Below are 13,112 nucleotides of genomic sequence, written 5' to 3'. Positions count from 1 at the left end.
ACACAGAGTTACACATGGGATAAACAAACGTACAGTCAATAACACAATAGAAAAATCTGTATACAGTGTGTGCAAATGAAGTAAGGAGGTAAGTGTCACGTTCTGACCTTTATTTCCTTTGTTTTGTCATTATTTAGTATGGTCAAGGCGTGAGTTGGGGTGGGCAGTCTATGTTTGTTTTTCTATGATTTGGGTATTTCTATGTTTCGGCCTAGTATGGTTCTCAATCAGAGGCAGGTGTCATTAGTTGTCTCTGATTGAGAATCATACTTAGGTAGCCTGGGTTTCACTGTGTGTCGATGGGTGATTGTTCCTGTCTCTGTGTTTGCACCAGATAGGACTGTTTTGGGTTTTCACGTTTCTTGTTAGTTTGTTCATGTGAAGTGCTTTATTAAACATTAATCAAAATAACCACGCTGCGCTTTGGTCCGCCTCTCCTTCACCGCAAGAAAACCGTTACAGAATCACCCACCACAACAGGACCAAGCGGCGTGGTAACGGGCAGGAGCAGCGAAATAAAGACTTCTGGACTTGGGAAGAAATCCTCGACGGGAGAGGACCCTGGGCAAAACCAGGGGAGTGTCGCCGCCCCAAGGTACAGCAGGAGAAGCGGCAGCAGGAGCAGCGCGAGGAGGAATGGACATGGGAGGACAAAGTGGACGGAAAAGGACCCTGGGCACAGCCTGGAGAATATCGCCGCCCCAAAGAAGAGCTGGAGGCGGCTAAGGCAGAGAGGCGCTCGTATGAGGAGGCAGCACGGCAGCGTGGATGGAAGCCCAAGAGTCAGCCCCAAAGATTTATTGTGGGGGGGGGCACACAGGAAGTGTGGCGAAGCCAGGTAGGAGACCTGCGCCAACTTCCTGTGCTTACCGGGGGACGAGAGAGACCAGGCAGGCACCGTGTTATGCTGTGGAGCGCACGGTGCGGTACATACCAGCTCCGCGTATCGGCCGGGCTAGAGTGAGCATTGAGCCAAGTGCCATGAAGCCGGCTCTACACATCTGGTCTCCAGTGCGTCTCCTTGGGCCGGCTTACATGGCACCAACCTTGCGCATGGTGTCCCCGGTTCGCCTGCATAGCCCAGTGCGGGCTATTCCACCTCGCCGCACTGGCAGGGCGACCGGGAGCATTCAACCGGGTAAGGTTGGGCAGGTCGGTGCTCAAGAGCTCCAGTGCGTCTGCACGGTCCGGTCTATCCGGTACCACCTCCACGCACCAGCCCTCCGGTGGCAGCCCCCCGCACCTGGCTGTCTCTCCGTCTCATCCCTACAGGTGCTCCCGCCTGTCCAGCGCTGCCGGAGCCTTCCTCCTCTCCAGCGCAGCCGGAGTCTCCCGCCTGTTCGGCGCTACCAGAGCTTTCCTCTCCAGCGTTGCCGGAGCTTCCCGTCTGCCCAGCGCCATCTGAGCTACCAGTCTTCTGAGCGCCATCTGAGCTACCCGTCTGCCCAGCGCCGCCTGAGCCACCCGTCGCCGCCTGAGCCGCCCGTCTGCCCGGCGCCGCCTGAGCCGCCCGTCTGCCCGGCGCCGCCGGAGCCGCCCGTCTGCCCGGCGCCGCCTGAGCCGCCCGTCTGCCCGGCGCCGCCTGAGCCGCCCGTCTGCCCGGCGCCGCCTGAGCCGCCCGTCTGCCCGGCGCCGCCCGTCTGCCCGGCGCCGCCAGTCTGCCCGGAGCCGCCAGTGCCGCCAGTCTGCCCGGCACCGCCAGTGCCTCCAGTCTGCCAGGGGCCGCCAGTGCCGCCAGTCTGCCCGGCGCCGCCAGTGCCACCAGTCAGCCAGGGGCCACCAGTCAGCCAGGGGCCGCCAGTGCCGCCAGTCAGCCAGGGGCCGCCAGTCAACCAGGGGCCGCCAGTGCCCCTCAGCCCAGAGGCGCCGGTGCCCCTCAGCCCAGAGGCGCCAGAGCCCCTCAGCCCAGAGGCGCCAGAGCCCCTCAGCCCAGAGGCGCCAGAGCCCCTCAGCCCAGAGGCACCAGAGCCCCTCAGCCCACCCATGAAGTGGGGTCCGCGTCCCGCGCCAGAGCCGCCACCGCGGACAGACGCCCACCAAGACACTCCCCTATAGGTTAAGGTTTTGCGGCCGGAGGGGGGGGGGGGGGGGGGGGTACTGTCACGTTCTGACCTTTATTTCCTTTGTCATTATTTAGTATGGTCAGGGCGTGAGTTGGGGTGGGCAGTCTATGTTTGTTTTTCTATGATTTGGGTATTTCTATGTTTCGGCCTAGTATGGTTCTCAATCAGAGGCAGGTGTCATTAGTTGTCTCTGATTGAGAATCATACTTACAGTGTCTTGCGAAAGTATTCGGCCCCCTTGAACTTTGCGACCTTTTGCCACATTTCAGGCTTCAAACATAAAGATATAAAACTGTATTTTTTTGTGAAGAATCAACAAGTGGGACACAATCATGAAGTGGAACGACATTTATTGGGTATTTCAAACTTTTTTAACAAATCAAAAACAGAAAAATTGGGCGTGCAAAATTATTCAGCCCCCTTAAGTTAATACTTTGTAGCGCCACCTTTTGCTGCGATTACAGCTGTAAGTCGCTTGGGGTATGTCTCTATCAGTTTTGCACATCGAGAGACTGACATTTTTTCCCATTCCTCCTTGCAAAACAGCTCGAGCTCAGTGAGGTTGGATGGAGAGCATTTGTGAACAGCAGTTTTCAGTTCTTTCCACAGATTCTCGATTGGATTCAGGTCTGGACTTTGACTTGGCCATTCTAACACCTGGAAATGTTTATTTTTGAACCATTCCATTGTAGATTTTGCTTTATGTTTTGGATCATTGTCTTGTTGGAAGACAAATCTCCATCCCAGTCTCAGGTCTTTTGCAGACTCCATCAGGTTTTCTTCCAGAATGGTCCTGTATTTGGCTCCATCCATCTTCCCATCAATTTTAACCATCTTCCCTGTCCCTGCTGAAGAAAAGCAGGCCCAAACCATGATGCTGCCACCACCATGTTTGACAGTGGGGATGGTGTGTTCAGAGGGATGAGCTGTGTAACGTTTTGCATTGTTGCCAAAAAGTTCAATTTTGGTTTCATCTGACCAGAGCACCTTCTTCCACATGTTTGGTGTGTCTCCCAGGTGGCTTGTGGCAAACTTTAAACGACACTTTTTATGGATATCTTTAAGAAATGGCTTTCTTGCCACTCTTCTATAAAGGCCAGATTTGTGCAATATACAACTGATTGTTGTCCTATGGACAGAGTCTCCCACCTCAGCTGTAGATCTCTGCAGTTCATCCAGTGATCATGGGCCTCTTCTCATGGGCTGCATCTCTGATCAGTCTTCTCCTTGTATGAGCTGAAAGTTTAGAGGGACGGCCAGGTCTTGGTAGATTTGCAGTGGTCTGATACTCCTTCCATTTCAATATTATCGCTTGCACAGTGCTCCTTGGGATGTTTAAAGCTTGGGAAATCTTTTTGTATCCAAATCCGGCTTTAAACTTCTTCACAACAGTATCTCGGACCTGCCTGGTGTGTTCCTTGTTCTTCATGATGCTCTCTGCGCTTTTAACGGACCTCTGAGACTATCACAGTGCAGGTGCATTTATACGGAGACTTGATTACACACAGGTGGATTGTATTTATCATCATTAGTCATTTAGGTCAACATTGGATCATTCAGAGATCCTCACTGAACTTCTGGAGAGAGTTTGCTGCACTGAAAGTAAAGGGGCTGAATAATTTTGCACGCCCAATTTTTCAGTTTTTGATTTGTTAAAAAAGTTTGAAATATCCAATAAATGTCGTTCCACTTCATGATTGTGTCCCACTTGTTGTTGATTCTTCACAAAAAAATACAGTTTTATATCTTTATGTTTGAAGCCTGAAACGTGGCAAAAGGTCGCAAAGTTCAAGGGGGCCGAATACTTTCGCAAGGCACTGTAGGTAGCCTGGGTTTCACTGTGTGTTGGTGGGTGATTGTTCCTGTCTCTGTGTTTGCACCAGATAGGACTGTTTTGGGTTTTCAACTTTCTTGTTTTTGTTAGTTTTTTCTTGTGAAGTGCTTTATTAAACATGAATCAAAATAACCACGCTGCGCTTTGGTCCGCCTCTCCTTCACCGCAAGAAAACCGTTACAGTAAGGCAATAAATAGACCATAGTAATTGCAATTTAGCAATTAACACTGGAGTGACAGATGTGCAGATGTGGATGTGCAAGTAGAAATACTGGTTTGCAAACCGCAGAGTAGGTGAACAGATGATCTCCGCATGTGTGGTTCCCACCGTGAAGCATGGAGGAGGTGATGGTGTGGGAGTGTTTTGCTGGTGACACTCATTTATTTAGAATTCAAGGTACACTTAACCAGCATGTCTACCACAGCATTCTGCAGCGACAAGCCATCCCATCTGGTTTGCGCTTAGTGGGACTATAATTTGTTTTTCAACAGGACAATGTCCCAATACACCTACAGACTGTGTAAGGGCTATTTGACCAAGAAGGAGAGTGGAGAGTGCTGCATCAGATGACCTGGCTTCCACAATCACCCAACCTCAACTCAATTGAGATGGTTTGGGATGAGTTGGACCACAGAGTGACTTCATTAAATAGTACCTACAAAACACCAGTCTCAACGTCAAAGAAAAAGCCATTTCTCAGACTGGTCAATAAAAATAAAAGTTTAAGATGGGCAAAAGAACACAGCCACTGGACAGAGGAACTCTGCCATAGAAGGCCAGCATCCCGGAGTTGCCTCTTCACTGTTGACGTTGAAACTGGTGTTTTGCGGGTACAATTTAATTATGCTGCCAGTTGAGGACTTGTGAGGCTCCTTTTCTCAAACTAGACAGTCTAATGTACTTGTCCTCTTGCTCAGTTGTGCACTGGGGCCTCCCACTCCTCTTTCTATTCTGATTAGAGCCAGTTTGCACTGTTCTGTGAAGGGAGTAGTACACAGCAATTCGACCATGAATGCCTGATTCACACAGTCTTCTCTGAACAGTTGATGTTGAGATGTGTCTGTTACTAGAACTCTGTGAAGCATTTAATAGGGCTGCAATTTCAGAAGCTGGTAACTTGAACTTATCCTCTGCAGCAGAGGTAACTCTGGGTCTTCTTTTCCCGTGGCGGTCGATATGAGAGACAGTTTCATCATAGCGCTTGATACGTTTTGCGACTGCACTTAAAGAAACTTTCAAAATTCTTGACATTTTCCGGATTGACTGACCTTCATGTCTTAAAGTAGTGATGGACTAATCATTTCTCTTTGGTTATTTAAGCTGTTCTTGCCATAATATGGACTTGGTATTTTACCAAATAGGGCTATCTTCTGTATACCACCCCTACCTTGTCACAACAACTGATTGGCTCAAACACATTAAGAAGGAAAGAATTCCACATATTAACTTTTAACAAGACACACCAGTTAATTGAAATGCATTCCAGGTGACTACCTCATGATGCTGGTTAAGAGAATTCCATGAGTGTGCAAATATGTCATCAAGGCAAAGGGTGGCTACTTTGAAGTAATATATTTTGATTTGTTTAACACTTTTTTGGTTACTACATGATTCCATATGTGTTATTTCATAGTTTGAAGTATTCACATTTTTTCTACAATGTAGACAATAGTACAAATAAATAAAAACCCTTGAATGAGTAGGTGTGTCCAAACCTTTGACACACCTACTGGTAATGTATATATTTGGGCAGAGCTGCCTTGGTCTCGGTAGTTTCATCAAGTTCTTCATCTGAAAGAGGTAAGTTCATAATTTGGTTTTCCCAATTGAGTTATTATTAATTACAGATAATTTGAGAATTTTGTCGACATCATCGGCCGATAATTCAGTGTAGCCATTTAGTGTTGCCTAACTACATTTTAAGAGTAAGTTATTATATACTGATGTCATTGTTTATCATGGCGCATTCAATCAGAATTCTATTTCATACATTAACATAAGTAATTTTATTTATGTACCATAACTGTCCTTGAGATGTAGTCGGCATTATAGCTTATAACGGCTCATAAAAATAATAGTTAAATTAAAATAGACTTAACACAGCCAGTCAGGTTTTAATAGTATAATGAGACGTGCATTTATAATGACATTCAGCAAACTTTAAGTAAACATCAAATGATCAAGTTTCTATCATATGAAGGGATCAAATTTGTTTAAATGAACATGTGATACAGAAGAAAAAGATTCTGTTTCAATATGAACTATGGTGTAATTGTAAGACATTTTATTGAATGTACACTCAAATCTTTTCACAAAATACAGACTTTTACAGGGCAGTATCATGTTTAAATCTATTTGGTAAAATCAAATAAATAAATGATCTAGGGCATTTCTCAGTAATGCTTCTGTAAACCCCAACAAAAAGGTATATGTGGTCAGGCTAAAGTGTTGAGTAAATCTGCAAATGCGCGAGGTTACATACCCCAATTTTATGAAAATGAAAGTTCTACAATACCCTGCACTGGATGGTACAGCTACAATCATAGGAAACAAGAGTTGGATTGAATATGGTCACTAAACCGAATGATACTGTACCTTCCTAGAAGTGTCTGCTGTATTTAAAGAACAGAAGAAATGACATCAATAAGTCATGTTTTTGTATTTTTTTCCTCTCTACTCCATTGACTTTCTCCATTCTTTGCTTTCTCCATTCTCCATTCCCTAACCCTAACCCATTTAACATTCAGTTGATGCTTTCTATTTGCTGTCCAATCATATGGTCTATCACATTAGATGTTCTTTTCTTTTTTCTTGAAGGTGGAGTTACTTTTTGCCTGAAAAATATGGATTGGTAAAGAGTTCCATTCAGCATTGGCTCTATATAAAACTGTACATTTAAGGCGATTTGTCTTAGCTGCACTGAATTTGCCTGTCTGGTTTGGTGGTTATGCGTGTTGCTAGTACAGTGGCTTGCGAAAGTATTCACCCCCCTGGCATTTTTCCAATTTTGTTGCCTTACAAACTTGATTTAAAATACTTTTTTTGGGGGGGGTTGTATCATTTGATTTACACAACAAGCCTACCTCTCTGATATTGCCAATACAAGCATGGTGTAATTGTAAGACATTATATTTAATGTACACTCAAATCTGTTTGCAAAATACAGACTTTTACAGGGCAGTATCATGTTTTATCTATTTGGTAAAAGCAAAGAAATAAATTATCTAGGGCATTTCTCAGTAATAGTTCTGTAAACCAAATAAACAGGTGCGTGTGGTCAGGCTAAATTGTTGAGTAAGGTTACGTGCCCCAATTTTATGAAAATGAAAGTGTTTTGAACATGTATTTAAACACAGATCTAAAAATCGACATCAAAATGATATAAGACAGTACCATACACTTGGTGGTACAGCTACAATCATAGTAAACAAGTGTTGGATTGAATAGGGTCCCTAAAACCAATGATACTGCACCTTCCTAGAAGCGTCTACTGTATTTAAGGAACAATTGAGAAGAAAAGACATCAATAAGTCATGTCTTTGTATTTTTTTCTCCCTATTTCATTGACTAATGGTTTCAGTTGAAAATCAAAACAGCATGGATGCTGCAGTGGTCACGTTGTCCCATCTTCAATAGGTGCACCTCCTGCCTGTCGTAGGTCTTGTGTGGCAAACTGTGCGGCCACTGAATCCAGAATATTCCATTTATGGAATTGAGGCTTCACATATGGTGGTGGTGGAGACCATGTGCAATGGGCCACCATGTCAGGGAGAGCCACAGCCAACCACGACACCCTGGCTGGGATGGAGTGAGTGGCTGTACTAGGGACTCCGGAGGAGTGTGGTGGGGTGTTGACAGGGGTCTAGTAAGGCTAAAATAGTGATGCACTGTCTGGAATATTCCAACCTGCCTCTCTTGTCTGTCTGTTTGAGGGCTGTGTACACCATGACATGTGGCTGGGATTAGGACATTTCACTGTAGATTAAAACCTTTGCAACTCCTTCATGGCAACTTGCTCAGAGGAGGAGTTCCCGAATTGATCCTGTCTCTGCAGTGTGGCCCATGGTTTCACTTAGCAGGTACGTGAAGTGTATTTTCCATTGTTTAGATAGACAGACCAACAATGTCTTAAGTGGTATTGACATTTTTATAAGTGCAAAGTTTTGTGTGTATGTTTGCTGAATAGGAAATTGTGAAAAAAGGCTGTTGTCTTTTTAAGGGCAGAAACAGTGTTGCCTCATTGAGTTTTATTAGAGGACGAGTGACTTATGTTAAATGGTTACTTGGGGAGAGGTTGCCATAGTTATTTAAGACAGAGATCGTAAAGTGCAAGGGCATCACTATTGTCTGGTTTCCCTTCAGTGGAACTGCTGCCAGGGATTTGTTTAGTCAATTACATAACAGGGGAACAATTAGAACCACAAATGTACTCATGCCACTTTGTAGGGTGGGTAACTGTGAAATATCAAATGTAACTTTTATCAACTATTTCATCTCCTAAGGCATTGAAAACATAATAGAACACAACATGTTGTGTTTTATCTCTTGTATCTAAGGCAAATAAAATATGTCCTGTTACGGGAAGAAACATTTGTGGAATATCAAAGACACATTTCAAATCTATTGCTGACGAGCTGTTTTATGAACAAGGTTAGTGAACAATATAAATGGGGGATACGTTTTTTCAAAAGTTTATCTGAGATAAACACTCAAGTTCTTATTCTTTTTTCTATATTCATTTTATTGATGTTCATTTTCCATAACCAAATAAAACTAGTCTGTCAGCTAATTGACCACTTTGTGGTTCCTCCATTGCGGTTTATCCCGGCCTTTCCCCAGAGCTCAGGATGTTTCAGTTCGTCCAGAGGCCCAACCACGACTACCTGACAGAGCACAGAATCCGCCGGACCCGGCTGGTGACCAAATATGGCTGCTGCAACATTAAGTTTGGCAACATCAAGTACCACAACCACTTTGCCTTCCTGGTGGAGATCCGCTGGTATTCCGTCCTCCTCTTCATTGCCTCCGGCAGCTGGTTCACAGGCATCTGGTTCATCTTCAGCCTTCTATGGCACTGGATCGCCAAGAGCAATGGGGATCTAATTGGACAGAACTTTACAGCCAGTCATGCCCACTGTATAGTCAATGTTAATGATCTCACCATGTCTTTCCTGTACTCCTTAGAGACCCAGACCACCATTGGTTATGGTGGACGGGCACTCTCCGGGCACTGCCCTGGCACCGTGGCCATCATCGTCGTCCAATCCCTCATTGCGGTCTTTATCAACTGCTTCATGTGTGGGGTGATCCTGGCCAAGATCTCTCTTCCCAAGAAGAGTGAAAAGACAGTGACTTTCAGTGATGCAGCGGTCATCTGCCTGAACAAGGACCGCCTGTGCCTGGTGATTCAAGTGGTCAACCTCCGTAAGACCTTACTCACCGGGAGCCAAATCTACGGCAAGCTGCTTAGGACAACTGTCACGCCGGACAGCGAAACTATAATTCTGGACCAGGTAGGCATTGACTTTGCAGTGGACGCTGGCCAGGACAACCTGTTTTTTGTCTGCCCGTTGACATTATACCATGTCATTGACAAGGCCAGTCCGTTCTACGGCATGACAGCAGACTCCCTTCAGCAGCAGAACTTTGAGCTGGTGGTCTTTCTGGACTGGACGGCCGAGTCCACCAGCTCCGCCTGCCAGGTATGGGCCTCCTTCATCCCCCAGGATGGGGATACAGCTTCCTGCTGTATCTCCCGCGACAAGATGGGCAAGTACCGCGTGGAATTTTCCAACTTCTCCAGAACCGTGCCGATGACTACCCCACATTGTCCACTACTTTCAGAGTAATTTAGGCCAATGCAACAGTAACCAAAACAACCACCACAAGACGCTGGGTATTGACAACCCCGGATTCAAGGTGATGGACATTCAAGACACAATGGATGTCACAAAAATGTGAGCTGGAGGAAATGTACCAGTGTAAACCACAGACAGACAGCAGCCCCCACGATGTGGGACATGGGTCAGGGAGGAACATGTGGGTTAAACTCTTGTTTATGACAGTAGTCAGGTCCTCTCTATAGATTGTCAGTCCGGAAAGCAAATTTTGTGGTCAGGGGCTCATACTGAGTGATAGACGATGAGCAGGTAGCCACGGTAGGAGCTAAGGTGTTGGTAAAAACAGCTCATTACAATCAATCATATGTATTTATAAAGCCCTTCTTACATCAGGTGATGTCACAAAGTGCTGTACAGAAACCCAGCCTAAAACCCCACACAGCAAGCATTGCAGGTGTAGAAGCACAGTGGCTAGGAAGAACTCCCTAGAAAGGCCAGAACCTAGGAAAAAAACAAGAGAGGAACCAGGCTATGAGGGGTGGCCAGGTAGAGATTATAACAGAACATGTCCAAGATGTTCAAATGTTCATAGATGACCAGCAGGGTCAAATAATAATAATCACAGTGGTTGTAGAGGGTGCAACAGGTCAGCACCTCAAGTTGGCTTTTCATAGCCGATCATTCAGAGTATCTCTACCGCTCCTGCTGTCTCTAGAGAGTTGAAAACAGCAGGTCTGGGACAAGGTAGCACAGTTGAAACTGGAGTAGCAGCACGACCAGGTGGACTGGGAACAGCAAGGAGTCATCAGGCCAGGTAGTCCTGAGTCATGGTCCTATGGCTCAGGTCCTCCGAGAGAGAGAGAGAGAGAGAGAGAGAGAGAGAGAGGAGAAAAAGAGAAATAATTAGAGAAAGCATATTTAAATTCACACAGGACACTGGATAAGACAGGAGAAATAGTCCAGATATAACACACTGACCCTAGCCCCTGACACATAACACACATGACGAATATCTCCCTTATGGCACAAACCCAAGGGAGGGGGGGGGGCAACCCGGACAGGAAGAACATGTCAGTGACTCAACCCACTCAAGTGGCGCACCCCTCCTAGGGATGGCATGGAAGAGCACCTGTAAGCCAGTGACTCAGCCCCTGTAATAGGGTTTGAGGCATAGAATCCCAGTGGAGAGAGGGGAACCAGCCAGGCAGACAGCAAGGGGGTTAGTTGCTCCAGTGCCTTTCCGTTCACCTTCACACTCCTGGGCCAGACTACACTCAATCATAGGACCTACTGAAGAGATGAGTCTTCAATAAAGACTTAAAGTTCGAGACCGAGTCTGCGTCTCTCACATGAATAGGCAGACCATTCCATAAAAATGTAGCTCTATAAGAGAAAACTATGCCTCCGGCTGTTTTTTCTTAGAAATTCTAGGGACAGTAAGGAGGCCTGTATCTTGTGACCATAGCGTACATGTAGGTATGTACTGCAGGACCAAATCGGAAAGATAGGTAGGAGCAAGCCCATGTAATGCTTTGTAGGTTAGCAGTAAAACCTTGAATTCAGCCTTAGCTTTAACAGGAAGCCAGTGTAGAGAGGCTAGCACTGGAGTAATATGATACAATTTTGGGGTTCCAGTCAAGATTATAGCAGTCGTGTTTAGCACTAACTGACGTTTAGGTTCTGTCGTAACCGGCCGCGACCGGGAGGTCCGTGGGGCAACGCACAATTGGCCTAGTGTTGTCCGTGTTAGGGAGGGCTTGGCCGGTAGGGATATCCTTGTCTCATCGCACACCAGTGACCCCTATGGCGGGCCGGGCGCAGTGCGCGCTAACCAAGGTTGCCAGGTGCACAGTGTTTCCTCCGACACATTGGTGTGGCTGGCTTCCGGGTTGGATGCGTGCTGTGTTAAGAAGCAGTGCGGCTTGGTTGGGTTATGTATCGGAGGACGCATGACTTTCAACCTTCGTCTCTCCCGAGCCCGTACGGGAGTTGTAGCGATGAGACAAGATAGTAGCTACTAAAAAAAACAATTGGATACCACGAAATTGGGGAGAAAAAGGGGTAAAATTCAAAAACAGAAAAATAAAAAAAATAAAAAATAAAATAAGTGTGATAAATGATCAAAATGTAAAATGTTAATGTATCCATTAGAGGGCGACACATACCCTGTGGGCATGATTGTCTCCTCCTCAACACCAAAGATGTGCGTGAACAGCTTGAGAAGACTGCTGCCTTCTTCTGTCTATGACGTGTGCCTTTGTTTGTTGCACAACTCCCACTCGCATTCATACTTTCAAACTCATAAAAGCACACAGGAATTAATACACTGAGAGAGTCAGTCACACACATGGACTGCATATGTACTTCTATGAACATAAATTAACTCATAGCTGTACATAAAAGTAGATATGGAGAAATAAAATACATGTTTGGGTTGTGGCCATAGGGTGTTGCAGTAGAGGAAACCTAATGTTGTTTTCGTTAAGTCAGTTAAGAACAAATTCTTATTTATAATGATGGTCTTCTGGGGAACAGTGGGTTAACTGTCTTCTTCAGGGGCAGAATGACAGATTTGTACCTTGTCAGCTCAGGGATTCGATCCAGCAACCTTTTGGTTACTGGCCCAACGCTATAACGACACGACAGGAAGAAAACAGCAGGGAGAAAAAAGGGTGGAGTGAAACTGGGAGCTACTACCTAAACTTGTCCAATAAGAACACTAATTGTCCCAGGATGTTGCAAAGCGTTTAACTAATATGTGCTCTACAGAACACATCCCAGGCCTAGTGTGAGAGGATGTCAGAAGGACACTTTGTGGATTGGGTGGGGGGTACAGCCATGTTTCCTTTTCTCTTCTATGTAAACAGATGTGAACAAGGTGGGGCATTGGGAAAAGAGGAAACTAATCAGCTTCATAACACATTTAATCCTGTCATAAACCACTGAGATAGAAGACCTCACTCTCTCAATTAGCCAAGTTAACATTGGCAAAGCGCCATCTCTTCCATTTAATCTGAATGCGTCATAAACGTGTATGTTGTATTGAGCCCAAAGACTTGCTAACTTAGGGGTGAATACTAACTTCCACTTAAATGGAATTTTCCCTTAGTAATGCATTGATGTCAATGTAATGCATTGATGTCAATAAGTGAACATTTTACTAAAGTGGATGTTAGGATTCACCCCTTAATGGGAAAGGGAAAGGGGGATACCTAGTCAGTTGTACAACTGAACGCATTCAACTGAAATGTGTCTTCCGCATTTAATCCAACCCCTCTGAATCAGTAAAATACATGTGTTGTTAACAAGATTGATATCGTAATAATAATTGGTCGTCTTTGTCTGTGCCACACAATGCTTCATTCACTGTGTGT

The 13,112-nt window shown here is 45.5% G+C and overlaps 1 protein-coding gene across 1 annotated transcript; it reads left to right on the top strand.

Annotated features, from left to right (window-relative positions):
- Window positions 1–8,745: 8,745 nt before the first annotated feature.
- Window positions 8,746–9,946, top strand: kcnj1b (potassium inwardly rectifying channel subfamily J member 1b). Its single transcript, XM_036934568.1, has one exon. The coding sequence runs from the start codon at window positions 8,746–8,748 to the stop codon at window positions 9,745–9,747; it is 1,002 nt and encodes a 333-aa protein (XP_036790463.1). The 3' UTR covers window positions 9,748–9,946.
- The last annotated feature ends 3,166 nt before the right edge of the window (window positions 9,947–13,112 follow it).

Source organism: Oncorhynchus mykiss, chromosome 10 (genome assembly GCF_013265735.2).
Source record: "Oncorhynchus mykiss isolate Arlee chromosome 10, USDA_OmykA_1.1, whole genome shotgun sequence".
NCBI lineage: Eukaryota > Metazoa > Chordata > Actinopteri > Salmoniformes > Salmonidae > Oncorhynchus > Oncorhynchus mykiss.
This window is presented reverse-complemented; position numbering and strand designations above follow the sequence as displayed.

Bases quoted from the DNA above. Each gene is read 5' to 3' on its own strand.
- kcnj1b (XM_036934568.1), top strand. From the start codon at position 8,746: ATGTTTCAGTTCGTCCAGAGGCCCAACCACGACTACCTGACAGAGCAC.